At 55.6% G+C, this 26,763-nt stretch overlaps 1 protein-coding gene across 3 annotated transcripts in view; it reads left to right on the forward strand.

Moving 5' to 3' along the window:
- Nucleotides 1-26,305, forward strand: part of DLGAP3 (DLG associated protein 3) — a 62,520-nt gene extending 36,215 nt beyond the window's left edge. For all 3 annotated transcript variants that reach the window (XM_072723899.1, XM_072723901.1, XM_072723900.1), the window contains exons 6-12: nucleotides 5,695-5,908; nucleotides 6,698-7,011; nucleotides 7,333-7,418; nucleotides 22,534-23,018; nucleotides 23,861-23,952; nucleotides 24,156-24,299; nucleotides 25,460-26,305. In XM_072723899.1, the coding sequence (XP_072580000.1) occupies nucleotides 5,695-5,908; nucleotides 6,698-7,011; nucleotides 7,333-7,418; nucleotides 22,534-23,018; nucleotides 23,861-23,952; nucleotides 24,156-24,299; nucleotides 25,460-25,678 (1,554 nt within the window). In that variant the 3' untranslated portion in view covers nucleotides 25,679-26,305. The remainder of the gene's footprint in view (nucleotides 1-5,694; nucleotides 5,909-6,697; nucleotides 7,012-7,332; nucleotides 7,419-22,533; nucleotides 23,019-23,860; nucleotides 23,953-24,155; nucleotides 24,300-25,459) is intronic.
- The last annotated feature ends 458 nt before the right edge of the window (nucleotides 26,306-26,763 follow it).

The following is a 26,763-nucleotide window of genomic DNA, read 5'->3' on the forward strand; positions in this document are numbered from 1 at the left end:
CCGATTGACTTATTTCACTCAGCATCATACCCTCCAGTTCCATCCACATCGAAGCAAATGGTGGGTATTTGTCGTTTCTAATGGCTGAGGAATATTCCATTGTATACAGAGACCACATCTTCTTTATCCATCATCTGTTGATAGACACTGAGGCTCCTTCCATAGTGTGGCTATTGTGGACATTGCTGCTGTGAACATTGGGGTGCAGGTGCTGCAGGCTGTTTTTAAGCCTACCTTGGATTTTGCTTTTTGCCAGCCTCTCTTATGTTACCATTACAGATGTGCTCCATTGGCCAGAGAGGTGTGGGTGGCTCGAGGCCTCTCTGGTCACATGTTGTGCATGCACTCCCCTCTAGTTAACCCAGGATATGTGGAGAGCTCATCAGACCTTCTCTGGCTATCTCATCCCCTGGAACTCCTCTGTTAAATCCTTGCCTAGTGTGCCAGTCCATTGCATGCTTCCAAAAGTGCTGAAATCTCAGCTCAGCAGTACTGCTGGTTATCCTTGTTCCCCGCCCCCCCCCGCCCCAGCTCTCCCCCCAGCCCCATTCTTGATATTATACGACAATGTTCCAAATTCAGTGAGCCCCTTTTGGCAGTGGCAGTGAAGCAGCTGGTTTTCACAGCCTGCCTCACCCTGGTTGAACTATTGCAACTGATAGAGCCGGGAACTTGAGTAACAGAAGCAGCCCCAGGCAAGGACACCACAGACTCACGCTGTTCAGTAATTTTCACATATATGTTTCTTTGTTGTATACCTTTGATTGATTTTCAGAGTGATGAAGTGGTTGTTTTCGACAGTTTTGTCTAGCTTTATAGCTGTCTTGCCTGTCACCCTGTCATGCATGAAGCCAGAAGTCTGGAAAAATCTCCATCAGTCTAATTAACTCTTCAAATATTGCTGCTTCTACATTTTATTTAGTGTGTCACCTGGAGCTCCTATTAGTTGTCTGTGAGACCTTCTTATTCTTCTCTCCGTGCATCTTGACCTCTTGTTCATATTTTCCATCTCTTCCTCTCTATGCTGTCTTCTGGGTGAATTCCTCAGATCTCTCTTCTGATTCACTAACTTCCTCTGCAGGTGTGTCCATCTACTATTGGATTCATTAATCGTGTTTTTAATTTGACTTTTTTCTTTCAGTTCTGGAAACCAGGTTTGGTTCCTTTTAAATCTTTCTCATCTTCTATTTGAAGCTTATGTCTCCTATGTCTTCAGTTTTTTCTTGTAAGGTTTAGAAGTTTGAAACACAGTTTAAAAGCTAATCTGAAAAAAAAAAAAAGCTAATCTGTTTTAGGTAAGGTAACACCAGCCGCTGTGACAGATCAAGCTTGCCTTCTCAATGGCTTAACTTAACAAAAGCTTAGGTTTTGTCTATATCACAGTTTGCATTATTATCTATTGCTGCGTAACCTATTACCCTCAAACACAGTGTCTTAAAACAACAAGTACTTATTATCTCACCATCTCTGTGGGTCTGGAATCTGAGTGCAGCATAGGTGCTCTCTGGATCAGGTGACTCATGTGGCTTCAGTTAAGGTGTTGGCCGGGGCTGTAGTCATCTCAAGGCTTGATTGGAACAATATCTGCTTCCTCACTCACTCACGTGGCTCTTGGCAGGCCTCAGATCCTCACTGGCTATCGGCCAGAGTCATCAGTTTTTTGACATGTGGGACTCACCACAGGGCTACTCCTAACATAATAGCTTGCTTCTCCCAGAACAAAGACTCTGAGAGAAAGAGAGTGTCCAAGATGGAAGCCTAGTCTTTTTGCAATCTAATCTCAGAAGTGCCATCCCGTTGTATCTACCGTGTTCTGTTCATTACGATAAGTCCAGTCCACACTCGAGAGGAGGTGACTGCACAGGGCGTTAATGCCAGCAGGTGCAGATCATCAGGGCCCGTGTCCGAGGTAGGGCACCACATGGTCTGGTGCTACCTCATCTTCAATGGGGCTTTATCTGTGAGGATCCTGAACAGCCTGGGTTAGGAGCGGGTCCCTCAGAAAATATTTTGCAGTTGCTTCTGTTAGACTGTTCTTGGCTTGTGATCATTTTATGTCAACTTTTAATTTTCAGGGAGGTGTCTGGGCCACACAGGCCCACAGGCCCACAGAACCCAGTGTCTGTATGAGGACCAGCTTGTGGGTACAAAAATTTTAGGCGATTAGCCCACTTTTCCCTCTCTTCAGTGCCTAGACTACAGACAAGGTCCCTGTCATCAGCCTGTGCTGATAATTGATTTCTTTTTTCTTTTTTTTTTAGTTTACCTTTCATGAAAGGTATTTTCCTCTTTCCTACCTTTATGGAGGTTCTCATTTCTGATGCTGTGTTTCATGTGGACCCAACGCCTTACTCCTGCGTCCAAGTGGGTGTTGATACCTAAGCTCTTTGGTCCTTCAGGCCAGCAGCCCATGCCCCCACCTCCCACCACCACCGGGCTGTTTGCAGCCCTGACTCACACAGTTAATATTCTGATTTCCCCATCTCTTCTCTGCTTTTGTCCCCTGGGGACATATCTTGCTTTCTTGTGAGCTCAGCTATGCATATAAAACATTTCTTATATTTTATCCAGTGTTTTAGAGTGTTTTGAAATGGGAGCATTTTCCAAGGTTAGCTAAACTAAATGACACAGATAAAGGATACAGGATGTTGCCCAGCCCCCAGAGGAACCCGGTGACTCTAGCGCAGACAATTTGCAATTAGACCCAAGCAAAGTATGTTCTTCGAAACATCCCACACTCTTGGAGATGTTTACTGATCCTGAGCTTGGTGTGGACAGAGGCTAAGGTTCCCATTTTCTTTTTTTTTTTTTTTAAGATTATTTATTTAATTATTCATGATAGTCACAGAGAGAGGAGAGAGAGGCAGAGACACAGGCAGAGGGAGAAGCAGGCTCCACGCCGGGAGCCCGACGCCAGACTCGATCCCGGGACCCCGGGATGGCGCCCTGGGCCAAAGGCAGGAGCCAAACCGCTGAGCCACCCAGGGATCCCCAGGTTCCCATTTTCTAAGAGGATTCTTTGACTTTGACTCTACAGAAAGTGGGTGTGGGGGCAGCAGGCTGGAAGGCAGTTCAGCACAGCACGATGTTACAGTTTTATAATCACGATACAGTAAAGATCAGCACAGGTGCAAAATTCCTCTGGGAGTCTCTACAAGTCTGTGTTTCCCTTGGGACCTGGTCCCCTGTGGAAACTTCCGAAGCTCCTCTTGGCCAGTAGAGACGGAAGGTGTGTGGCCCCAGGGAGTTTCTCACCTTCCCTCTGTCTGCCGTGGGTGGAGTTGGGCACAGGAATTGCATATGGTTGGGACTTCAAGAGCTTCAGAGACCCTGGGAAGGAGCGGCCCCTGAAAGGTATCGTCGCTGTGATTTATGAATCTCCTACTACTAAGAGTAGTCTACTATGTCTACTGGGCACCCGCTATATGCCAGATATTATGGGTAATACTTTACACACAGAAGAGGTTTGGAGATACGGAGATAGCCGCAGAATGAGATTCCTTCCATCTGTGGTATCCAGAGTTGAGACTAGAATGCTCTCTACTGGGGTTAGATCAACTGTCCTGTGCCCCAGGAGGGATCCTCTGAGATGGATTGGTTCTACTTGGGGACTGTCTTGAGCCTGGCCTAGAAATAGCAGGAGTTCGATCAACTTCGGAGTGGTAGGAAATACTCTGGCACTGCTGGTCCTTTGTACCCCAGACGTCCCGAGATAGGAAACCGGAAGGTGGGCTTGCAGAGGGTCATGATGAAAGCCACAGCTGCCACAGGAGTATGGCTTGTGCCAAACATGACACAACTTAACTTCTACAGTATCTCAAATTGATTTTTCCGTGACCTATGATTTCCGTACACTTGTAATGAAGTTCCCGTAGTACAAGCTGCAGAAAGAAGTCCAGACACTCCTTTTTGATTTCCTGGGCCCACACTCGAACCACTGAATCTGAGTTTCCAGCCAATTTTGTCCCTGAGCTTCAAAGCAGCCAAAGCAAAGAGAAGCATATAGTTAGAGAGCCCTGGGTTCAGAGCCTGGGGGTGGAGCTTGAGTTAATGTAGTTTTAAAACGTCCCCAGGAGAGTCTGATTGAGCTTGGCAAAAGAGCCAGGACACCTGGTAGTTAACTTTGGTAAGTCGCTCACAGGCTGGGCGTTGCTGGTCAAGTCATCTGCTCTCTCTGAGCCTTAGTTTGCCCATCAGTAGAACGGGATGGAAACTTCTCAATTTGAGGTAGAATTTAGTGATACCATGTTATGCTTTGGAGGCAGGGTTATGAAAACATTGAGCTGCATGTTACACACGTGGTCAAGCCACTACTTTATCTACTTTATCAATATGATGCTGTGAATCTTCCCTGGGAGGTGTCATAAGATGCGGCCAGGGGACATTTGCTATGACATTTATCCATGATCCGTGACATCCTCCAATGGCCTCTCCATAATCATTCATGGGGGGATTTCTCTTAGGATCAGTAACAGGAATAGTTATGGTTCTTTTGAGCGGTGGCCTATTTCCAGGTAGGTCCTGAGACCTTCACCTGCCACACTGACCGAGGGCTTGGTATGTACCAGTACCTGCATCAAGTGCCTCCCATGTTTTCCTTTGAGTCCCCTAAATAGCCCCATGAAGATGGTACCATTATCATTCCCATTGGGCAGGTGATTCAACTGAGGCCCCAAAGTTTTAAGTAGCTTCCCCAGGCCACACTACTAGGAGGTGGCAGGGCCGGCTCTTGAGTCTAGGTGGGTCTCCCCCGCTAGCCTGTGCAGGCAACCTGCAGGCTGTACTTCTATGATGCTTTGGCTGCTCGGAAGCTCGGGGTCAAATGTGCACCTATCCTGTGCTCTGGGTGAAGAGCTTATCCCTGGGACCACCCACCTTTTTTTTTCCTTCGTGCCAATTTTCTCAGATAATATGAATAGAAGCTCAATCTCTGTAGTATATTTAGTCTCAGTGCAGTGCAATGGGACACGGTTCCATGAACAGAATTTTTGTTTTGCATTTTTCTTAGTTGCTTTGATTTTTTTTTTTAAACACCATGGGTTCTGTACCGCAAAATATAGGAACAAAAACAAGAACCTCCATCAGCAATGGCTGAACTTGCCTTAGAGGATGAAGACAGGGGAAGCAGCAGGCCAAATCAGAACCCTAGGGAGTGGGCAGAAGGTGGGAGAAGGTTTACAACACTCAAAGGTTAATAATTTTTCCTTGATCACTTACTCATTGATTTCTTCCCAGCCTCACGGTATGGATCTCTATAGGTTGCTGTCAATCCATTTTGTGATGTGATGGGTCATACATAATAAAATAAGAGGTGGCCTTCCCTGCAGTTCCCCACATCCATGCTGGGCTGGAGGGTGGGTGTCCCTGACACCTTCAGGGGGAGGTGAAAGAAATGGGAGGGCCTGGGGCTTGGTGCAGAGGGAGATAGGGTGGTCCCGGAAGCCTGGGAACCTGGGAAGGCAGACAGGCAGACACGGGGGGGGGGGGGGGGGGGGGAGCAGTAACACTAGACCCCGAGGCAGGCCTTGGGGAGCAGCACAGGGCAGAGGCGCCTCCACCTTCCTGCGCCCCGACGGAGGGTCTCTTCCTCCAAAAGCAGGCGGCACACAGCCCGTGTGCACTTCTGGGGATGTCAGAGGCACCGCTTTCCTCCCAGAGCCCCGGTAACCCCGCCCCCCCCACGTCCCCCCGCAGCTCAGTGAGGAGCTGAACCAGCAGCTGGAGGCCGTGTGCGGGTCCGTGTTTGGGGAGCTGGAGTCGCAGGCGGTGGACGCCCTGGACCTGCCCGGCTGTTTCCGTATGCGGAGCCACAGCTACCTCCGGGCCATCCAGGCCGGCTGCTCTCAAGACGACGACTGCCTGCCCCTCCTTGCCACCCCCGCCTCTGTCTCAGGGAGGCCCGGCTCCTGTGAGTGCGCTCTCCTGGGGCCCGGCCCGGGCTGCATGACCTGGGCAGCCGCTCGCCTCTCTGGGCCGGATGAGGCGGAGCTCCAGCCTTGGCGTGGGGCGCGCGGACGGCCTGGGTCCTCTGGCACCTCAAGGGTGTGGGTGGGGGCGGCCGAGGCCCGCTGGGACACCTCCCGGACACCTGCTGGGACACCCCTCCAGACACCCGCTGGGATGTCCCTGGGAAACCCCCGGGACACCTGCTGGGACACCCACTGGGCCACCTCCTGAGACACCCACGGGGCCACCCCCTGAGACCCCCCCCGGGACACCCACTGGGACACCCTTTGAAACACCCCAGGGACACCCATTGGGACCCCCCCGGGACACCCCCCGGGACACCCACTGGGACACCTGCTGGGACACCCTCTGGGCCACCCGCTGGGCCACCTCCTGAGACACCCCCCGGGACACCCACTGGGACACCCCTTGAGAAACCCCTAGGGACACTCCCCGGGCCACCCCCTGGGCCACCCACTGGGACACCTGCTGGGACACCCCCTGAGACACCCCCCGGGACACCCACTGGGACGCCCCTTGAGACACCCCTAGGGCCACCCCCCGGGCCACCCCTCTGGGCCACCCCCTGGGACACCCTCTGGCCACCCACTGGGCCATCCCCTGAGACAGCCCCCAGGACACCCACTGGGACACCCCTTGAGACACCCCATGGGCCATCCCCTGGGACACCCTCTGGACGCCCCCCGGGACACCCAGGACACCTGGCTCACCCGCCGCCTTCCCGCCGCAGCCTTCAACTTCCGGAAGGCCCCGTCCCCTATCCCGCCGGGCAGCCAGGCTCCGCCGCGCATCTCCATCACCGCCCAGAGCAGCACCGACTCTGCCCACGAGAGCTTCTCGGCCGCTGAGGGCCCCGCGCGGCGCTGCAGCTCTGCCGACGGGCTGGACGGGCCCGCCCTGGGCCCGCGCACCCTGGACCTGGCGCCCGTGCCCCCCCGGGCCGGGCCCAAGCCCCCCACACTCATCATCAAGACCATCCCGGGCAGGGAGGAGCTGCGGAGCCTGGCGCGCCAGCGCAAGTGGCGGCCGTCCATAGGGGTGCAGGTAGGGGAGGGGGGCTGAGAAGGTGGGGGCGGCCTCCCGGGTGCTCAGGGCTTTCCTCCGGCTTCCCGAGCTGCTGAGGGGGTGGGTGGGGGCAGGACAGCCAACCCCAGGGCCAGCCCATGCCCTCGGCACCCTTCCTTCCCGGGAACACCACCTCACGGGGGGTGTGGAGTGGGGGGGGCCCTCTTGACCTCCTGGGTCCCTTTACTTGCTTGGGCCCCCTGGCTGGGGGCCTGGCCTCCACTCACACCCCCGCCCCCGGCCCCGGGTGCCTGCGTCCCTGGTCTAGCCCTGGCCCTGATTCCCTGGATCCTGCCCCAGGTGGAGACTATCTCAGACTCGGACACTGAGAACCGGAGTCGAAGAGAGTTCCACTCCATCGGTGTCCAGGTGGAGGATGACAAGAGGTAGGTCTGGGTGCGGCCTTCTCAGGCTTGGGGCAGGAGAAGCGGCTGCCCTGCCCTCCCCGCTCGCTCGTCCTGCTCCCCCTCCTTCGGGTCGCCAGGGCGGTCATCAGACCTAAAGAAAGTTCTCTTCCCGCCCCTGCCTACCTCGGGCTCCAGAGGGACGGGAGTGGTGGGGGAAGGGGACGCTGGGGAGAGGTGACAGCTAGGTGCCGAGCAGGGCCTCCTACAATTGTCCTTCCGGGGGATAGCAGCATTTTTCCCGTCCTCTGTTGCTCCCTGTGGTGTCTGAGTATGTGGACTGAGAAACGCGTCAGCCTGAACACTGCCTCCCGGGGGCCCCGGGCCAACGTAACGCTGCTCACCCAGCATGCAACCCGTCGGGGCCCCTGTTACATGCGCGAGTCTGTGACATACCGAGATGGTCAGATTACAGCAGCCACGGGTGCGGCCTTCGGTGGCCCCAGAAACCCGGTTTCCTTAATATCCAGCTGCAGACTCAGCACGTGGGGTGCTGGGAGGAGTCCCCCAGTCTTTGGCTTCCTGTGCGAAGATGCTTTCTCTAGCGACCAGGTGGCAGTACCGCAGTGGCCCGTCTGCCCCCTGGGCTGCAGGGCCCCCAGGCCAGTGGCCTCAAGTGGGGCAGCCGTCAGAGTTTCATGTAATCCGTGTTGCCTGGGAGGGATACGACCAGGGTCCTAGTAGCAGCCCCTCATAGCTCTGTTCCCAGTTGCCATCGCTGGGCCCTTCCCCTAAGTCCCCCTGTGTGTGTGTGTGTGTGTGTGCACGGTCACATGTGCATGGTCACATCTCCTTGGGGTTCCTGTGGGCTCCACCTGTGTTCTCCGTGCGTCCTCCAGCCCCCCGCAGGCCCTTATGCTCCTCAGGCTGTAAATGCCTCCATCAAGGGTGACAGCTGTCTTATTGCCCCCATCATTCCTGAAAGCTACTGTCCTACAAACTCTTTTTTTTTTTTTTAAGATTTATGTATTAGGGTGCCTTGGTGGTTTCGTCGGTTAAGTGTCCAACTCTTGGTTTTGGCTCAGGTCGTGATCTCAGGGTCATGAGATTGCACCCTGCATGAGGCTCTGTGCTCAGTGGGGAGTCGTCTGTGTGGCACTCCCTCTCTGCTCTTAGGCCCGTCCCCCTCAAATAAATAAATAAATAAATAAGCGTTTGAAGATTTTATTTATTTATTTGAGAGACAGAGGAGAGAGCATGTGAGTGAGCGGAGGGGGGCAGAGGGTGAGAGAATTCTTAGCCGGGAGCCCTATGTGGGGCTCCATCCTCTGACCCATTAGATCACAACCTGAGCCGAAACCACGAGAGCTCAGCCGACTGGGCCACCCAGGCGTCCCTCCTTCCAACTCTTAATATTCCCCAAAGATCCCAGAGAACCAGCACTTTATGGCCAGCCCAGTTTGCAGGTCGATGGCCTGAGTTCTTGAGGGGTGGGTGGCAGATGTGGAGGGATGCAGCTGTGTGTGGAGCACACTTCCCCCAGCTCTATTGCTGCCCCCGGCGCCCGAAACCAAGCCTGTTACCCCCACTCACACGCTATGGGATAGTCTGTAATGGGATATTGTCATATATTATGGGGAGGATATGAAAGAAGAAAGCTAAGAGAGAAGGGATCCCGTGTGGGGTGAGCAGATGACATTTAAGCTGGGACTCGAGGATTGAGTAGGACGCTCAGCTGATGACTGGGGGTGGAAGCGTCACAGGAGGAGGGAACAGCACACGACAAGGCGCTGGGGCAGGGCAGCGTTTACACACAGCAAGAACCGAAAGAAGGTTCCGGAGCTGGCATGGGGTGGGACGGGGCAGTGGTGAGGGAGTGGATCGGAGAAGAGGCAGGCGCCAGGTCACACAGAGCATGGGTGTGATAAGGAACTGGAATTTAATTATAACTGATGAGTAGCCATTAAAGGGTGAAAGGAGCATGACAGGGTCTAATTTATGTTTACAGAAGATCACTAGCTGCTAAGTGGAGAATGAATTCGAGGGAAATAATAGCGAGGACATGGAGGCGAGTAAGCAGGAGTGTGTCCTGATGCGGAAGAAAGGGGACGGTCTTTTGCCTTGTGGAGGATCTAGGATATTTTCTCCTATTGTCTTTGGTGACCGGGCACCACCCGCATGGGGAGGATGCAAAGCTTTATACGCTGATCTCTGTGTTTTGCTTCCGTGTCTTACTGGGACACATAATCTATCTGAAAATCATGATGGGTTTTAGTCAGGCATGTTTTTTGTAAATGAGGATATTTCTTTCTTTTTTTGAGAGAGAGAGTGAGACAAAGCATGTGTGCAAGTGAGGGGGAGAGAGAATCTTAAGGGGGGCCCCGAGCTGGGCATGACATGAGGCTCGATCTTGCGACCCTGAGATCACGACCTGAGCCAAATCACGAGTTAGATGCTCCACTGCCTAGCCATACAGGTGCCCCGTAGGTTTTACTTCTCTTTCTTTTTCAACAGAAAATGAGACCGGAATTTTATCGGATGCTCTTTCAGAATCTACTTAGATGATCATAGATTTTCTCCATTCATCTATAATGTGATTTATATTAATAGATTTTCCATGTTGGTCCATTATTTCATTCCTGGGATGAACCCTGCTTGATGCTATTATCAGTTTGGATTAAGTTTGGCTGTAACAGAACCTCAGTAGCATCTTAAGTGCGTGTCTCTCTCACTTAGAAAAAGAAGCAGCAGGGCTCCTGGGGCGCTCAGTGGTGGAGCATCTGCCTTCGGCTCAGGTTGTCATCCTGGGGTCCCAGGATCGAGTCCTGCATCGAGCTCCCTGCATGGAGCCTGCTTCTCCCTCTGCCTCTCTCTCTTTCTCTTTGGGTCTCTCGTGAATAAACAAATAACATCTTTATTTTTTTTTTTAAGGTTAAGTTGTAAGTTTTTTTTTAAGATTTATTTATTTAGGGATCCCTGGGTGGCGCAGCGATTTGGCGCCTGCCTTTGGCCCAGGGCGCGATCCGGGGGACCCTGGATCGAATCCCACGTCAGGCTCCCAGTGCATGGAGCCTGCTTCTCCCTCTGCCTGTGTCTCTGCCTCTCTCTCTCTCTCTCTGTAACTATCATAAAATAAAAATAAAAAAAAATTAAAAAAAAGATTTATTTATTTATTTATTCATGATAGACATAGAGAGAGAGAGGCAGAGACACAGGAGGAGGGAGAAGCAGGCTCCATGCAGGGAGCCCAATGTGGGACTCGATCCCGGGTCTCCAGGGTCACGCCCCGGGCCGAAGGCAGGGGCTAAACTGCTGAGCCACCTGGGCTGCCCTGATGAGACATTTTTAATACAACTCTCTCAGAACTGGCAAATCAAGCATTTGAGAAATATAATGTAGAAGTCCGATCATCTATATAAGAATTGCATATATATGACTGAGGAAGCCTCAACAAATTCTAAGGAATAAAAACATCGTACAGAATGCATAGTGTTACCACATGCAGCAAATTTAGAAATCGGTAGTGCAAAAGGTACCTCCCCAACCCTTCCCCCTGCCAAAATTTGGAAACTAAAAAAAAAAAAAAAAAAAAGAAAAAAAGAAAAAAATCTTCAAAATAATTCATCAATGAAAAAGGAAATTGTGATAATGGCTACAAGCTATTCAAAATGGAACATTGGAAATACTGCACCTCAAAACTTATGAGGTGCAGCTTTGGTAGGATAGTTAAAGGGAAATTTATAGCCTTAAAAACACATGTTAGAAAATGAGTTTTCTCATTTTCATTTACAGAGGCTGTAAAAAAGACAAAGATGGTAGGAGGGAGAAAATAAAGATAAAAGAGAAAGAAACAATAGAGATGCTAATCGATGCCAAAAGCTAGTTTTGTAAAAGACTGATAAAATACAACTTTAAAAATATATTAAGAGGTGACTGGGTGGCTCAGTCGGTTCAGTACGTGACTCTTGATTTCAGCTCAGGTCATGATCTCAAGGTCATGAGATCGAGCCCCATGACGGCTCTGTGCCAGGTAAGGAACATGCTTAAAATTCTCTCTCTCCGTCTCCCTCTGCCCTGCCCTGCCCACTTGTGCACACACTCTCTCCCTATCTCTCTCTAAAAAGTAAAATAAAATGAAACGAAATCATTTTTCATTAATTAATAAATAGGAATATGTTAAAATGAGAAGATATACAAACCTCGGACAACACTGATCGAGAAATAGAGGTAAAACATACATATATGGAATTTAGGAATGAAAAGAGGGGACATAAGCCATAGATACAATAAAAACTTATAAAATCATAACACTAAAAAAAAAACCCATAACACTATGACAAAGAATATCTGTGCCAAAAATGTTTGAAAACTGTCAAATTTTGTAAAATGGCCCATTTTCCCGAAAAATATAAATCACCAAAATTGACTCAAGAAGAAAAAGAAAATCAGATAGGGGACAACCCAGGTGGCTCAGCGGTTTAGCGCCTGCCTTCAGCCCAGGGCGTGATCCTGAAGACCCAGGATCGAGTCCCGCGTCCGGCTCCCTGCATGGAGCCTGCTTCTCCCTCTGCCTGCATCTCTGCCTCTCTCTTTCTCTCTGTCTCTCACAAGTAAATAAATAAAATCTTTAAAAAAAAAGAAAATTGGATAAGTCAATAGCCACAAAAGAAACTAAAGCTGCGATTCCCTGGGTTTTTCCTATTCCCAAAAGGCATCGGGCCTAGACAGTTTTATGGGCAACCTCTACCAAACTTTTAAGGAATAGATCATTCTTACCTGACACAAATTGTTCCAAAGAACAGAAACACAGAGCATGCTACCAAACTCATTTTAGGAGTCCAGCCTAACCTAAATACCCGAACTGAATAACTGCAATAGAGCAAAATCGTCAGCCAATATTACTTATGAACAGAGACTATAAAAATCTTAAAGGACGGCCACCTGGGTGGCTCAATCGGGTAAGCGTCTGCCTTTGGCTCAGGTCATGATCCCAGGTCCTGGGATTGAGTCCTGCCTTGGGCTCTCCCTGCTCCGGGGGAAACTGCTTCTCCCTCTGCCTCTGCCTGCCACTTCCCCTGCGTGTGCTCATTCACTCACTCCCTCTCTTTCTCTCTCTGTCAAATAAATAGATATTTTTTAGAACTCTTAAAGCAATAGCTATTCAAAAATTCAGTAAAATCTATAAAAAATAATACATCAAGATTATACAAAAACTGCTGGAGTCCCATATGTCCATTTTTCTTTGTCTTTAGCCACAAGAACCCTGTATTGAGCTCTGTGCTCTGCTGACTGTGTTGCTCCCCAACTACGACCATAGCCCACTGCCTCCCTTGCAGCTAGATGCCGCCCCTCGATGAGGTTTCAGCCAACGCGATGTGGGAGTGCTGTGTGTAACTTTCAAGGCATCTTTTTTTTATTTTAAGGATTTTATTTATTTATTCGTGAGAGACATACAGAGAGAGAGGGGCAGAGGCATAGACAGAGGGAGAAGCAGGCTCCATGCAGGGAGTCCAATGTGGGACTTGATCCCAGGACCCAGGGTCACAGCCTGAGCCAGAGGGAGATGCTCAACTGCTGAGCTGCCCAGTGTCCCCAAAGCATCCAACTCTTGATTCCAGCTCAGGTCATGATCTCAGGGTGTGGCGCCCACGGACGGGCTCTGTGCTGGGCATGGTGGGGTCTGCTTAAGATTCTCTCTCTCTTTGTGCCCCCCCCCACCCCCGCCATACTCACTCTCTCTTAAAAAAAAAAAAAAGTCTCACCATGATTTTGGATGTGTCATTTCCCCTGGTAATTTTATTAATTTTTTTCTTTATTTTTTATTTTATTTTATTATTATTTTTTCTTTAGTTTGAGAGTTCTGTTCAGATGTATTCAGGCTTATGACTGTTATATCTTCTTCATGGGTTGGTTCTTTTGTCATAAATAGGCTGCTTTTCATCCTTCCTATTGGGTTTTTTTTAAAAATGTTTTATTTATTTATTCCTGAGAGAAACACGGAGAGAGGCAGAGACACAGGCAGAGGGAGAAGCAGGCTCCATGCAGGGAGCCCGATGTGGGGACTTGATCCTGGGACCCCGGGATCACGCCCTGGGCTGAAGGCAGTTGCTAAACCACTGAGCCACCCAGGGATTCCCCCTTCCTACTGGTTTTTGCCTCAAAGTCTGTTTTGCTTGATTTTGCTATTATGGCTGCTTTTTTTTGGTAACTTCCCAAAATATCTTTTATCATCCTTTGATTTTCATCCTCCCTTTATCCTTATGTTTCAGATCTGTTACTTGTGCTGAAATTTACTAAACGTATTTAATCAATTTATCTATATCTTTCATTACTGATTTATTTGGACTTATTTTTATTATCTCTTTAAAAATCTTTTATTTGATATGCTCTTTATTCATTGTTTATTTTTCCCCCGCAAATAAGCTCTAGACCCAACACGGGGCTTGAACTCACACCCCCGAGGTCAAGAGCTGCGTGCTCCGCCGACAGCCAGCCGAGTCCTCTATCATGCTTTTTCTTTGCTCTCCTCCTCCTCCTCCTCTACTTTTCTGCCTTCTATTGAACTGATCAAATTTACTTTATTTCTCTTTATCCTTCTACTGGACGTTTACATTTTGGTAGTGATTTTTCCTCAAATTTTTAGAAAATATGCTAATTTAATATTTTTCTGATAAAGTCTAAAAATAGTATTTCCGTCCTTCGTAGGCAAACAAACACCAAGAACCTTGGAACACTTTAATTTCCTTCTTAGCTCCCCCCTCCCATCTTCCGTGTTGTATTTGTCTAGTATTCTGATTATAGCTCTTAAAAAAAAAATTCTGCCAAATCACTTCGTTTTTTTTTTTTTTAATCTTTTATGGTTTAGTAGTTCAGATTTACAACCACGTTTTAACAATTTATGCGTGCACCATCAAGTGCCACCACCGCCCACTCCTTCCTCATGGTTCAGTGTTTTTCATGCCGAAATACGGCCCGAGCTTAGGACCAGTTTTAGAGTTCATGTCTCAGCTTGAAGTTTCTGTGTTTCAATGGTGGTGCTCGTTGGAACCCACACCCACACACCAAAGCAGCCTCAATGCTCTTATTCTCAGCATCCTACTTCCCGGCCGCGTTCCCGGAGCGTGACCTGAGTTTTCCAGTCCACGCTTGTAAGTGAAATGGACCCTTTTCTGGCTGCTGGCTTCCTGCACGGGGTCCCCATCCAGCTCCCCGGGGTGCACAGGTGTGAGGGCTCCCCTCTCGCCCTCCCTGGGCATCACCATCTAGCCTCTAGCATATGTCTGGCCCAATATCCCCGTTGGCTCACTTGGCTTAGAGTCCCTTTCACTTCGGATTTAGGTTTGTCTTTACTTTTTGGGAATTTCCCAAAGAGGTTTCGAATTTCCTCTTTGTTTCTAGCACCCGAAGCCTTCTCTCTTCCTATTTTCAAGCGTGGAGCGCACTATAGCGGGGACCCTTTTGGACCTTATTTTATCCAGCATCTCCACGTGTTTGGGGGCGGGCGGGTGTGTGAGCGGGAGCTTCTCAAGTCTGTTGCGTCTACCGTACTGCCCAGTTGTCTGGATTAGGTTGATGGCAACAGACACAGAGAGAAGTGGACCGATTGGAGGAGCCCTTTGAAGTGAAGTTTCGGGAGGGCAGGGACAGGCAGAGAGTGGGGACTCCCTTGCTCCCGTGTAGGTGTTCGTGAGGTCCTGGTGGGGGAAGCTGGGGAGGGGGAGATGGTGTTGGATAAGCGTCTGAAGGACTGGATTGCCCAGGACAGGTGATCACACTGGGAACCCATGGGGGTGACAGGTGGGAAGAGAAGAAATCTGGCGCATCTCTCTGGCCAGGCTCCCTTGCTGGTCTGATGCAGGCGTCCCTAGTTATCCACCTGCACTGTCCTTTCTGTCCCTTATGTCCCTGGCATTTTAAGTCTGACGTACCCCACGCCATGCCCCACATGGTACACAAAAGCGAGCCACGACTACCAGCAGCCTTTCTGGGCAAACGTCCAGGAGCCCCCACCTGCTGCCGTCCCATTTCCTTGGACTCCCTTGTCCTTGCTCCCGTCTCACCGTCTCTCTCTGCACGCCAGGCGTACAAACTGCCAGGGAGCAAAGGCGTCTCCTTTTCCATCTTTCAGTGTGTCCCCCGCCAACCCGTTGGATGAAGAACTCTGCTTTATTGCCCCTTGTGCCTGTTGCCAGTGGGCTTGTCCAGGTGCCCATCGTCAGTGGCGACCTGGCTTAGGAATAAATACATAGGGACGGGTGTTGGTGCGTCTTTACCTCTATTTGCACCTAACCCCCACCCAAGATTCATTTGTCCGTGGGTATTTATTGGATCCCTATTATTTGTCCAGTACTTTGTCGGGCACTGAAGATACCAAGGTAAGTGGGGCCAGGCCACCCTTGCCCCGTGGAGCAGGCTGCCGTGTTAATCCAAGACGCTCCTAAATGACGCAGATGTGTAGCCGTGGTGGTGCCATAGAGGAGAGGTCTGTGCCTGGTGAGAGGGGCGTTGGCCTAGTCGGAGGGATTTGGCAGGGCTTCCCCGAGGAAGTGACATTTGGGCAGAGGTCCCAGTGAACGATTAATACAATTTAACCAAGTGAACAAAAATTAACAAGGTGCAAGTGGGAGAGAAGAGTGTTCCAGGCAGAAGGAACAGCATGCGCTAAGGCCCTGTGGTGGGAGGGAGCACGCCAGCACTGTCGCAGGGCATCCCACTGCACCTGTCTACCCAGCCTCCACATACTCCGGGCCAGGGTAAAGGAAGGCATCAAACAAATGTCCTTGCCAAGCATTCGAAGACTCTTTCTGGGCCCTTAAACAACATAGAAACTGTAGGATTTTTTTCCTTTAAACTCTAACTGTGGGGAATCCCTTCGTACCTTTTAACCTCTGGATCCTCCCTACCAAGACCTTATCTCAAATTCCAGGTTTAGCAAAAAAGAACAAAAGCTACCGGAAGTTTCGGTTAAATTTGGTCATCAGATAAACCGTGAAAGCATTTCCAGTACGAGTAGTCCCCAAATATTGCACGAGACGCACTGAAAAATCTGTTCTTTATTGGAAATTCAAATTTCACGGCGAGTCCTGTATTTTACCTAACAACCCTATTATAACCAGCTGAGCCCAAATGGGGCCCCCTGGAGAATTCCATGTAGGAAAGCTGCCCCCTCCCCACTGCCCTTCCTTCGCCTCACGGCCGTGTCTGGGGCCTTGGGAATAGCAGGTTCCAAAAGAGTAGAGCCCCTTGGGCCCCGGCGGGGGGATCATCCGTCGACATGAGCTCCTAGTCCCAGGACAGTCCTGGAAAAGCAGGTGCGCCGCTGGCAGACCTCAAGCCCTGATGTGGGCACCGCCCTCAGCTCTGGGGCTTCTTTTTTTTAAAAAAATATTTTATTTATTTATTCACAAGAGACAGAGAGGCAGAGACCCAGGCAGAGGGAGAAGCAGGCTTCCTGCTGGGAGCCCGACGTGGGACTCGATCCCAGGACCCCGGGGTCACACCCTGAGCTGAAGGCAGATGCTCAGTTCAACTACTGAGCCCCCTGCCCACCTCCCCCCCCCCCCCCCCCCGATTATGTTTAAGCCTCTGCTGCTTCCTGAGAGAGGCAGCCAGTGGCTGTGCCTTTGCTGGGCGGTCGCTGTCCCCCCCCCCCACCCCAGTACTCCTGGCGAAACCTCGTGGCAGCTGCTGGCTGTTCCCCGATCCTTGGACTCGTGTCTCTGGGGACCAGCCGGTTCCTTCCCAGAGCGCCCTGTGCCATCCCTCGGAGAATCCCAGTAGAGAGTCTCCATCAAGTCACCGCGCCACAACTTCTAGAATCATCAGGAATGTGGCCACTGTCATCCCACCGTCACGAGGAGCGGGGAGGCCTCCTCGACCTTGTTCAAAAGCTTGGGGAAAAATACCGTGACGGGCATGGTTATGGGTGAGCGATGATTCGCAGCCACGGCGGCTTCTATCCTGCGTTTATGGCCGTGGCGAGGATGCCAGCGGACACTGCCAGGTCCAGAATGAAATTAGGGACGTAGGCCCCAGACTGCGGCACCCCAAAACCTCATCTGTTGTCCTTAGGATTAGGTTTGGCTGTGAGTTATTGTAGGCAGATGTCTACGTCCCTGTGGCCTGGAAGAGGTGCAGAGTCCGCTGGGTGGGAGCCGGTGAGTGCTGGGCGGCGGCGGGACCCAGGCCCCTCCCGTCTTCTCACTGCTCCCTGGTGCTCCGCTGCCACCTCGTGTTCCCGGACCGCTGCTGGAGTCCAGCTGTCGCGTCTGCATTCCGGCCAGTGGGGAGGACATGCTCATATCCCGCGAGCTAGGACTTGGCCGTGTGGGCTACACCCGGGAGGCGGGTGAAAGAATAATTACTCGGCGTGGCTGTGTGTGCAGCTTAAACCTGTGGGATCCTGTTACTGAGGAGGAGGGACGGATGGGTCCTGGGGGCTGAGCAGTGGTTCCTGCATCCCACTTTCCAGCCGAGCCACCCCTGCCACCACCCCCCACCCAACCGCTCAGCCAGCACTTGTGTGGGGAACGGCTCTATTTATAGGGGAGACCAATGCAGATTACCACCCAGAACGCAGTGTGCTGGGGAGGATGAAAGGGGTGTCGATCTGGGTGCCGGGTGACAGCAGGTGCAAGTGATCAGTGGCCATCGCAGCCACGCATCACCTCGGTGCCCTCGCGGGCTCTCTGGGCGCGTTCCTGCCGTCATGCTTGTCCAGCCCCCCGTCTTTTCCAGCGAGAGCTTCCCACCTCCCCGCAGGGCCAGTGACAGTCACAGAGGGCGGCCGGGCGCCACTCTCAGTCCTTGACGTCCGTTATCTCCTGCCAGTCCTGTGCACCGCTCTCCTGCCTCACTGGGAAACTGAGGCACAAGCCCCACAGCTGAGTTTGGACCCCGGGCTGCTTGGCTCCAGGGCGCGTGTGCTGAACCACCTTGATGGGCCACCTCGCCACCCCCCCCAAGCTGCTCATTCTCGCTTCCTCCCTGCCTCCCACCCCTGCCCCCAAATGTCCGTCCACATCTCGGAAGGATTGGGGTCGCCTGGTGGGGATCCCCCCCGCTCCCGCGTCCAGACCGAGCCCTAACTTCCCTGCCTCCTTTCCCTCACCTCTGCCACCGGTCCTGCCTGAGGCTGAGGCGGTGTCTTCCTAGGTAGGGCCACCCCCCACACTCCCAGTCCTGGGAATGGGCTGCAGGGGTGTAGACACCGGCCCCCACCACCGCGCTGGACCACTCTCGGAACCGCTTGGCCCGGGAGGGGGACTGAGCACGGTTTGACTGGAACCCTCGGGCTAGCACGACTGCCTGCATGGACGGGGTGGTGATGCAGCCCCGGAAGGCGGGTCCTCGGACCCCGGCCTCTTTCTCCGCGACCTTGGACCGGTTTCTCTTTATAGGTTGGTGGTTTCCTCTCGCGGCTGTGGGGCCGCCACAGCCCCCCAGCGTGGAACAACACGTGCTTACTGTCCCAGATCCCCAGGGCTCGGGTGCCTGAGTGTGCTTCGTGGGGCTAACACCACCGTGTAGGCAGCGCCAGCGCCCTCGGCACCCCCGGGAGCAATCCTCCCTCGGTCACCTTCCCCTGTGTCCGAGGTTACACACTGTCCCTGGCTCGTGGGCCGCCTCCGCCTTCGGGGCCGCGGTGGCAGGGTGAGTCCCCACATCCCAGCCTGGGTCCCCCTCTTTCCCTTATGGGGACCTTTGTGATTCGGCTGGATGCACCTGGGTAGTGCAGGCTCTTCCCATCGTCTCGGGACCCTTAGCGTCGTCGTATCTGCAAAGGCCCTTTTGTCGTGGAAGGCGACCTGTTCGGAGCTGCCAGGAACTAGGCTGTGGACCTCTTGGACCGTGATTCTGCGGACCCCGCAGCTTCCATCCTCTTGAGCAGGGCGCAGGGGAACCATCCTAAATCAAGCATCCCTCTCCTCCCCTCCGGAACAATCCCCCCCCCCCCCCCCCCCGATGGAGAGCTCACTGACAGATAACCTCCCTGGAAGGTACACTGTCTCCCCTTTTCCTCTTTTCTCAGCTAAGCTCTTTGAATTGTCTTGCTCAGTTGTCCCCTCCTGACGACCTCCTGTCCCCTGTGTCCGCCCTCGGACTCTGCCAGACTGACTCCTGCCCTGGCCGCCGGTGGCTTCCATTTGGCCAAATCAGTGGACATCTTCCGTGGGCTACGTTTCCCATGTTGACAGCTCACACCCTTCTTGAGACCCTTGTCCCCTCCCGGCTGGCCTTTAGCTGACTTTGCCCTGGTTTCCGTCCTCTTCTCCTTTGGCTTAGACGCCCCTGGGGCTACATCGTCTCCACCTGCCCCTGAAATGTCCACGTTCCCCAGGGCTCTGCATCTTTGTTTCGTGGCTCTTTTCTTGGGCGATCATGTCCCATGCTGCTGGCTTGATTACTTATTTTTATCTTTAGTTTTTTTTTTAAAGATTTTGTCATTCAAGTCATCTCTGCACCCAGCGTGGGGCTGGAACCTATGACCCCGACATCAAGAGCCGCACGCTCCACTGACTGAGCCAGCCAGCGGCTTCTCACGGCTGCTTTTATTATTTATTAATTTAAATTTTTTTTTAATTTTATTTTTTTTCAAGTTTTTATTTAGGTTCAAGTTAGTTGATGTACAGTGTAGTATTGGTCTCAGGAGTAGAGCTTAGGGATTCATCTTTTACATGTAACACCTCGCACCTGTTACATTGGGTGCTCTCCCTGATGCCCGTTACCCCCACCTGCTGCCCCTCCAGAAACCCTCAGTTTCTTCTCTATGGTTAAGAGTCTCTTAATGGGTTATTTTCAAAAGCTCTTGCCCAAGCTTGACTGGCTCCTGCTGTACCTGTGCCGATCTCTGGCCCCCGGCTAGGAGTCCTGGTGAAGACTGCGCTCCTCATAATCCCGAGCTTCTCAACTTGTTTTGAACTTTCACGAGACGGACGTGGTGAAGGGGCCTCCTTGAGGTAGAGGCTTGAGGACCATGGAGCCTGGGGCGCGTATGCTGCTTCTGTTCTGGACCCCGTGGCCTGCTTCCATCCAGACAGAATGTGATCCCCTCAGGACCCTGGGAGGATGGGTGAAAGGCCCGCAAAGGCAGGGGGCTGAAGGACAGGGGCAGTCAGCAGGCTCACAGAGGAAGAGAGGATGGGAGCTGGGGATGGACGGGGAGGGAGGAGGAGGAAGGCCATTTGAGAATGGGGAATAGCACAGGTGAGGGCTTAGAGTCCGGCCCACTAGAATCTACTTGGGGAACAAGGAGGATGCAGGCGGGATGGGGCTGGGGAGGACGACTGTTTCCAGCGTAGATGCTGGCGTTGGGTGAATGCCAGCAGAGGAAGCTTGAACTTTATCTTGTTGGCAGTGGGAGGCTCACGAGAGGGTTTCGGGCAGGGGAGTGAGGTGGGCAGGGGGATCCGCTTTGGGACGATGGCCCCAGATCTGAGTGGACTGGTGAGTCCCTGATGGGACAATATGCAAGCTGTGATTTTTGAGAGAGGAGGTACCTTGGTGAGTACTGGTCCATTCCCATCGTTTTAGGAGTATAAATGTGCGCACGTGTATTTATACCTAATCGTAAGTACCGTATGGTATATTTTACACACACACGCAGACAGAGAGTGAGGGACTTCCCAGAGGCATGTAGCAACAAAACCAGCATCAGAACTCCGATCTGACTCCCCATCTAGTGCTCTTCCTTGGTGCTGAGTGGAGACGGAGGTATGTCGAAAGGAGCCTGATCCCATAGAAGGCAGAGGCTGGTTCCATTCCTGACCAGGGCAGGACAGGGCGGATGCTGGGGTGAAGACCGGGGTGAAGTCTGTGTGGGAGGCAATGCGGCTATGTTCTCGTGTTCTCTCCCTCCCCGGGTGGGGGTGGGGACACAGGGCTTGTTGGAGGCTGCACATGAGTGCATCTCTCTTTCCTGGGTCCTGCAGCATCCTTCTGGGCCTGGTTTCTATGGCAACAGGCTCCCAGCAGGCAGCCCGCCAGCTGGAGGGAAGCAGGCAGGCAAGGCGGGCGGCCTGGAGAGGAGGCCTGGGCAGCCAGCGCAAGGCTGAAATTGTGGCAGTTGGAGGAGACTCTGGGGAGGCTGGAAGGCACCCCCCCCCCGAAGAGCTGCCCCCCTCCCCGAGTCCTGCTCTCTTCAGGCCATAATGGGGTACAAGTGGCTTAAGACACATGGGTGCTTTCTTTTATGGTCCTGACATTTCCAGACGTCAAACTTGCGTTGACCCCTCCCCACCGCCCTCCCGTCTGCTGCCTCCCACTTCTTCAAGGACTGTCTGACCGCAGCCCCGTGCTTCAGGGGCCGCAGGCTCTGCAGAGGCAAGAACGCTGAACTGAGTCGGTTGGGGGTGGGGGGCGGGATGACAAAGAACAAGGCCAGTTTACTTTCTGTGTTGTAGAGGATTTGCATATTAACTCAAAGACAAGAAATTTCCAGGCCCCCTGTCATTCCTGCCAACAACTTAATTCAGCTCCACTGGCACTGGCTGACTGTGTCTGGCCAGGCTGGGCTGAGCCGAGGGGTCCCCAAGGGGACATCCTTTCAGCTGCAGGCTCCTCCCCGCTCCGGGGCTCCCCTCCGAGGCCAGGCAGCTCTTCCTGACGTTGGAGCAGGGAGGGTGTGGGAAGTGCTGGGCTGTGGCAGCGGCAGCCCTGAGTCCAGCTCCTGGCTCAGCTACTTGGTAGCCGGGTGACCACAGGGCCTCCCTGCTGGAGACAGAGCCGTGCAGCTGGTGTAAGCTAGCGACACATGCTGTCAGCAAACTCTGCTCTTTTGTTAAAATGCTGAAATACTTCTGTGCTGTGGGTGGAGAGCTGCCTCCCCAGCCCCGTGGCCCTTCGGCTGTGTCCCACTGTCCGGCTTCGGCCCGGCCGTCACGCTCCCGGGCTCTGGCTGCGTCCAGTTGGGCCACCGTGTGCAGCATTTTTTCTGCCCGTGGAGGACAGGCTGTTGACTGGAACATCAGCCCTGTCCAGAGGTGGCGCAGCAGGCGTCTGCGCCCACCTGCAAGGACGGCCAGAGCAAGCGGCTGGGGTTAGTGTCCTCACGTTGGAGGTGGCTTTTCCCTTTTCCCATTCCTGCAGGGCCTGGGCTGGGAGGGGAGGGCAGGGCTGGCCGGGCAGGGGCAGAGATGACGGCCCCCTCTGTCACCAGGCGGGCAAGGTTCAAGCGCTCCAACAGCGTGACAGCAGGTGTGCAGGCGGACCTGGAGCTGGAGGGCCTGGCCGGCCTGGCCACGGTGGCCACAGAAGACAAGGCCCTGCAGTTTGGACGCTCCTTCCAGAGGCACGCTTCTGAGCCCCAGCCCGGGCCCCGGGCCCCCACCTACTCAGTCTTCCGCACGGTCCACACGCAGGGCCAGTGGGCCTACCGCGAGGGCTACCCACTGCCGTATGAGCCGCCGGCCACCGATGGGTCGCCTGGCCCTGCCCCCGCCCCCACCCCAGGCCCCGGGGCCAGCCGCCGAGACTCCTGGATGGAGCGCGGCTCACGTAGCCTCCCCGACTCAGGCCGTACGTCCCCTTGCCCACGGGACGGCGAGTGGTTCATCAAGATGCTGCGGGCGGAGGTGGAGAAGCTGGAGCACTGGTGCCAGCAGATGGAGCGCGAGGCGGAGGACTACGAGCTGCCCGAGGAGAGTGAGTGGGGGGCTCCGTGGGCTGCGTGGCGAGTGGGGGGCCGGCTGCCCTCCGGGTGGGCTTCACTGGGCCTCCCGTGGCTCGGTTCTTCAGCCTGCATCTCCATGGGTGCCCCTGGCAGCAGGGCAAGCTGGGAGCCCCTGGAAGGAGGTGGGGAGCAGCTGCGGCGGCCAGGGCGGGTCTGGGAAGGGCGCCCAGGAGAAAGGGCTGGGCCTCTTAGGAGACGCCGGACGTCCCGGTCACCCAGGCCATGGGGGTCAGGGGCACTGTTCCCACCCGGCCCGTGTGGAGTCCAGGGCTGATCCAGGGAGCGAGACACACTGCAGAGTAGGGGGCCAGGCAGGGCACAATGTCACGTCACCGTGCGAGGCCTAGGGGAAGGAGGGTCATTCCCCAGGACACGGCCACGGCCCTTCCCTGCAGGTCCATCCAGGGGGACACAGCCCTGAGCTGATGAGATAGTGACTAGGAAGACGCATGACATTTTCTGGACTCCTCGATGAGTGATAAAGGTCTGCCCCTGGGTGGTCATTGAGTAGTGCCCGGGTGAGACTGACGGGCAAGGCTGGGGCTGGTTTCCATGTCATGGGAGGAGAGAAGGACATGGGAGGATGAGTGTGTGAGAGATGGAGCTCGTATGAGGAAACAGTGGCGTCTGAGGATACAGGCTTCTTGATGAGGTGGGGTTCGAGCTGCTTGTGGGGACCCGGAGGATGCGGGGAGGCGCCGGAGGACACTGACGGTGCCAGATAAGGCAAGGTTGAGTCATTCAGGGCAGGCTTCCTGGAGGCTGGGAAAGGCAAGGCATCGGTCCCTCCCCTGAATCCCCTTCCGTTCTCCAGTCCTGGAGAAGATCCGCAGCGCCGTGGGCAGCACACAGCTTCTCCTGTCCCAGAAGGTTCAGCAGTTCTTCCGGCTGTGTCAGCAAAGCATGGTGAGTGCCTGTGGGCCGGAGCCCACCGCAGGTGTGTGCCTGGAGGTGCGGCTGGGTGCCTGTGCCCAGGATGCAGAGGCTGGGCTTGCTCTTGCCTCCCTGCCTTCCCCCGCCCGCCCCTTCCCAGGGATAGGGCTTTCTGTGTCCTCGCTGGGGTGCAGATCTTCCTGACCAGCTGCCTCTCCTGTCTCCCCCCACGGAAGGACCCCACTGCGTTCCCTGTGCCCACCTTCCAGGACCTGGCGGGTTTTTGGGACCTCCTGCAGCTCTCTATCGAGGACGTGACCCTCAAGTTCCTGGAGCTACAGCAACTCAAGGCCAACAGCTGGAAACTCCTGGAGCCTAAGGTAGGGGGAGAGCGCCTTTAGGGGAGAGGCCAGACCGGCCTGGGTGGGGCCAGGGGCACTCAGGGCAGCAGAGGCAGTCCTGGAGCCGTGATGGTGACTGCACCCCTGCCGTGTGCTGGGGCCTGTGTTCGTCACTGCCTGAGCCCCCAGAACCCGGGGGGGGGGGGCTGCTGCCCCCTGGCGCGGGCCGTGGTCGGAGGGCGCATCACTAGAGCTGCAGGAGAGCGGGCTTGGACCCAGGCGCCGAGGGCACCCCGAGGCCTGGGAGCGAGCCCGCTGCCCGCTGCCCTGCCTGAGTCGGGCCGCACCCCCCTCCCCCGCGCGGCCCTGGAGCCAGCCCTTGGGAGACACCGTCGGCGCCGGGGAGCGCCCTGGTTCGTCGTTTGTAGCGAAAAGCCGCTTTGGCCTGGGTCGCGATCCCAGGCTCCGGCGTAGGAGGCGCGCGGTGGGGGCCGGGGCGGGGCCGGGACGGTGGGGGCGGGGCCCGGGGGCGACGGGGCGGGGCCGGGGTGGGGATAGGGCCGGGGCGGGGGGGTGATGACCCGCGGTCTCCACTGAGCCCCCCCTACCAAAGGAGGAGAATAAAGTCTCTCCGCGGATACCAAAGAAGCCCTCGCGGGGCCGGCGGCGTGGGGGGCTCGGGGGCGGGGCCGGGTGGTGGGGGCGGGGCGGGGCCCGAGCTGGCGGGGGCGGGGCCGGGCTGGAGAGGGCGGGGCCGTTGGGGCGGGGCGGGGCTCGAGCTGGCGGGGGGCGGGGCGGGGCCCGAGCTGGCGGGGACGGGGCCGGGGCGGTTGGGGCGGGGCGGGGCCCGAGCTGGCGGGGACGGGGCCGGGCTGGAGAGGGCGGGGCTAGGGCGGTGGGGGCGGGGCCGGGGCTGGCGGGGGCGGGGCCGGGCTGGAGAGGGCGGGGCTAGGGCGGTGGGGGCGGGGCGGGGCCGGGCTGGAGAGGGCGGGGCTAGGGCGGTGGGGGCGGGGCCGGGGCGGTTGGGGCGGGGCGGGGCCCGAGCTGGCGGGGGCGGGGCCGGGCTGGAGAGGGCGGGGCTAGGGCGGTGGGGGCGGGGCGGGGCCCGAGCTGGCGGGGGCGGGGGCGGGGCCGGGGCTGGCGCGGGCGGGGCGGGGGTGACCCGCGGCCTCCCCTGACCCCCCGCCCTCCCCCCGCAGGAGGAGAAGAAGGTCCCTCCGCCGATACCAAAGAAGCCCCCGCGGGGCCGGGGCGTGCCGGTGAAGGAGCGCTCCCTGGACTCGGTGGACCGGCAGCGGCAGGAAGCGCGCAAGCGGCTCCTGGCGGCCAAGCGCGCCGCGTCCTTCCGCCACAGCTCGGCCACCGAGAGCGCCGACAGCATCGAGATCTACATCCCCGAGGCCCAGACCAGGCTGTGACCGGGCCGCCCGCCGGGCCCGCGGTTTTCGCCCGTACTGTACACCCAGCGTCGAGGTCACTGTGAACGCGGCCGCCCGAGCGCCCGCCCGCCGGCTCCGCGCGCCCCGCCCGCCCGCCCGCCCGCGCTCGTGGGTTTTTTACCTTCCCGACCCCCGCGGAGGCCCCCGGGCCGGGCTGGGGCCGTGCCTCTCCGCCCTGCGCCCCCACCGGACCCCTCCCTCCTGGTCCGACGCTTCGCCCCCCCCCCCCCCCGCCCCGCACCATCTCTGCCATCACGTCCCTCCCCCTCCACGGGCCGGGCCGGGCCGGGTCCCCCATCTGGGCTCTGCGTCCCCCACCCCCCCACCCCGCGGGGCTGGGCTTCGTGGGGATCAAGCTTCGTGGCTTTTTATGAAGAATCCCGAACCCCACCCCGGAGCCTGCCCCCCCCCCCCCCCCCCCCCGGGGCTGCGCCCTCCGCCCCCAGCCCGCCGGGACCGCAGTGGCTGGACCAACCCAGGACCAGGGCGCCTGGGCCTCTCCCGTTCCCCGCTGCTGGGGGGGAGATGGGGCTTCCCCCCACTACACCTGTGGCTGTTCCCACATCCCCTTGAGTATCCCAGGAAAAATAAAACGGCAGAACTGCACCCGAGCCGGCTGCTCTCTCCGGAAGGAGCCACCTCTGCCCCGCGTGGGAGCCCCGGGGTGGAGGGGGGAGGGCGGAGGGGGGAAGGGGGAGGGCCCCTCGCTGGGTTTGGGGAGAGCGCTGGGCCAGGGGCCCAGGGCGGGAGGACAGGGATGGATACTGGGTTCCCTCTGCTGCCCTCATTCCTGATCAGCTGCAGAAACGAGGTTCAATGTAGTGGTGGCACATTTTCTGATGCCTCCCCCCGCGTGGGCACTTTGGGGCAAGGCTGCGGGGAGAACAGGACTCTCCTGGGAAGCCAGGTAGCAGCCCAGAGCTAGTATGATGGCTAATGCTTATGGGATGCATGCCCTGGAGCATGCAAGGGGACTGGTGCTTTACCTGAATGTAGCTTCTGCGTATGACAGGTGAGAAAGCTAAGCTCAGTGGCGGACCCAGGTCTGTCTAATGCCAAACTGT

The sequence above is a fragment of the Vulpes vulpes genome, chromosome 10 (genome assembly GCF_048418805.1).
Source record: "Vulpes vulpes isolate BD-2025 chromosome 10, VulVul3, whole genome shotgun sequence".
NCBI lineage: Eukaryota > Metazoa > Chordata > Mammalia > Carnivora > Canidae > Vulpes > Vulpes vulpes.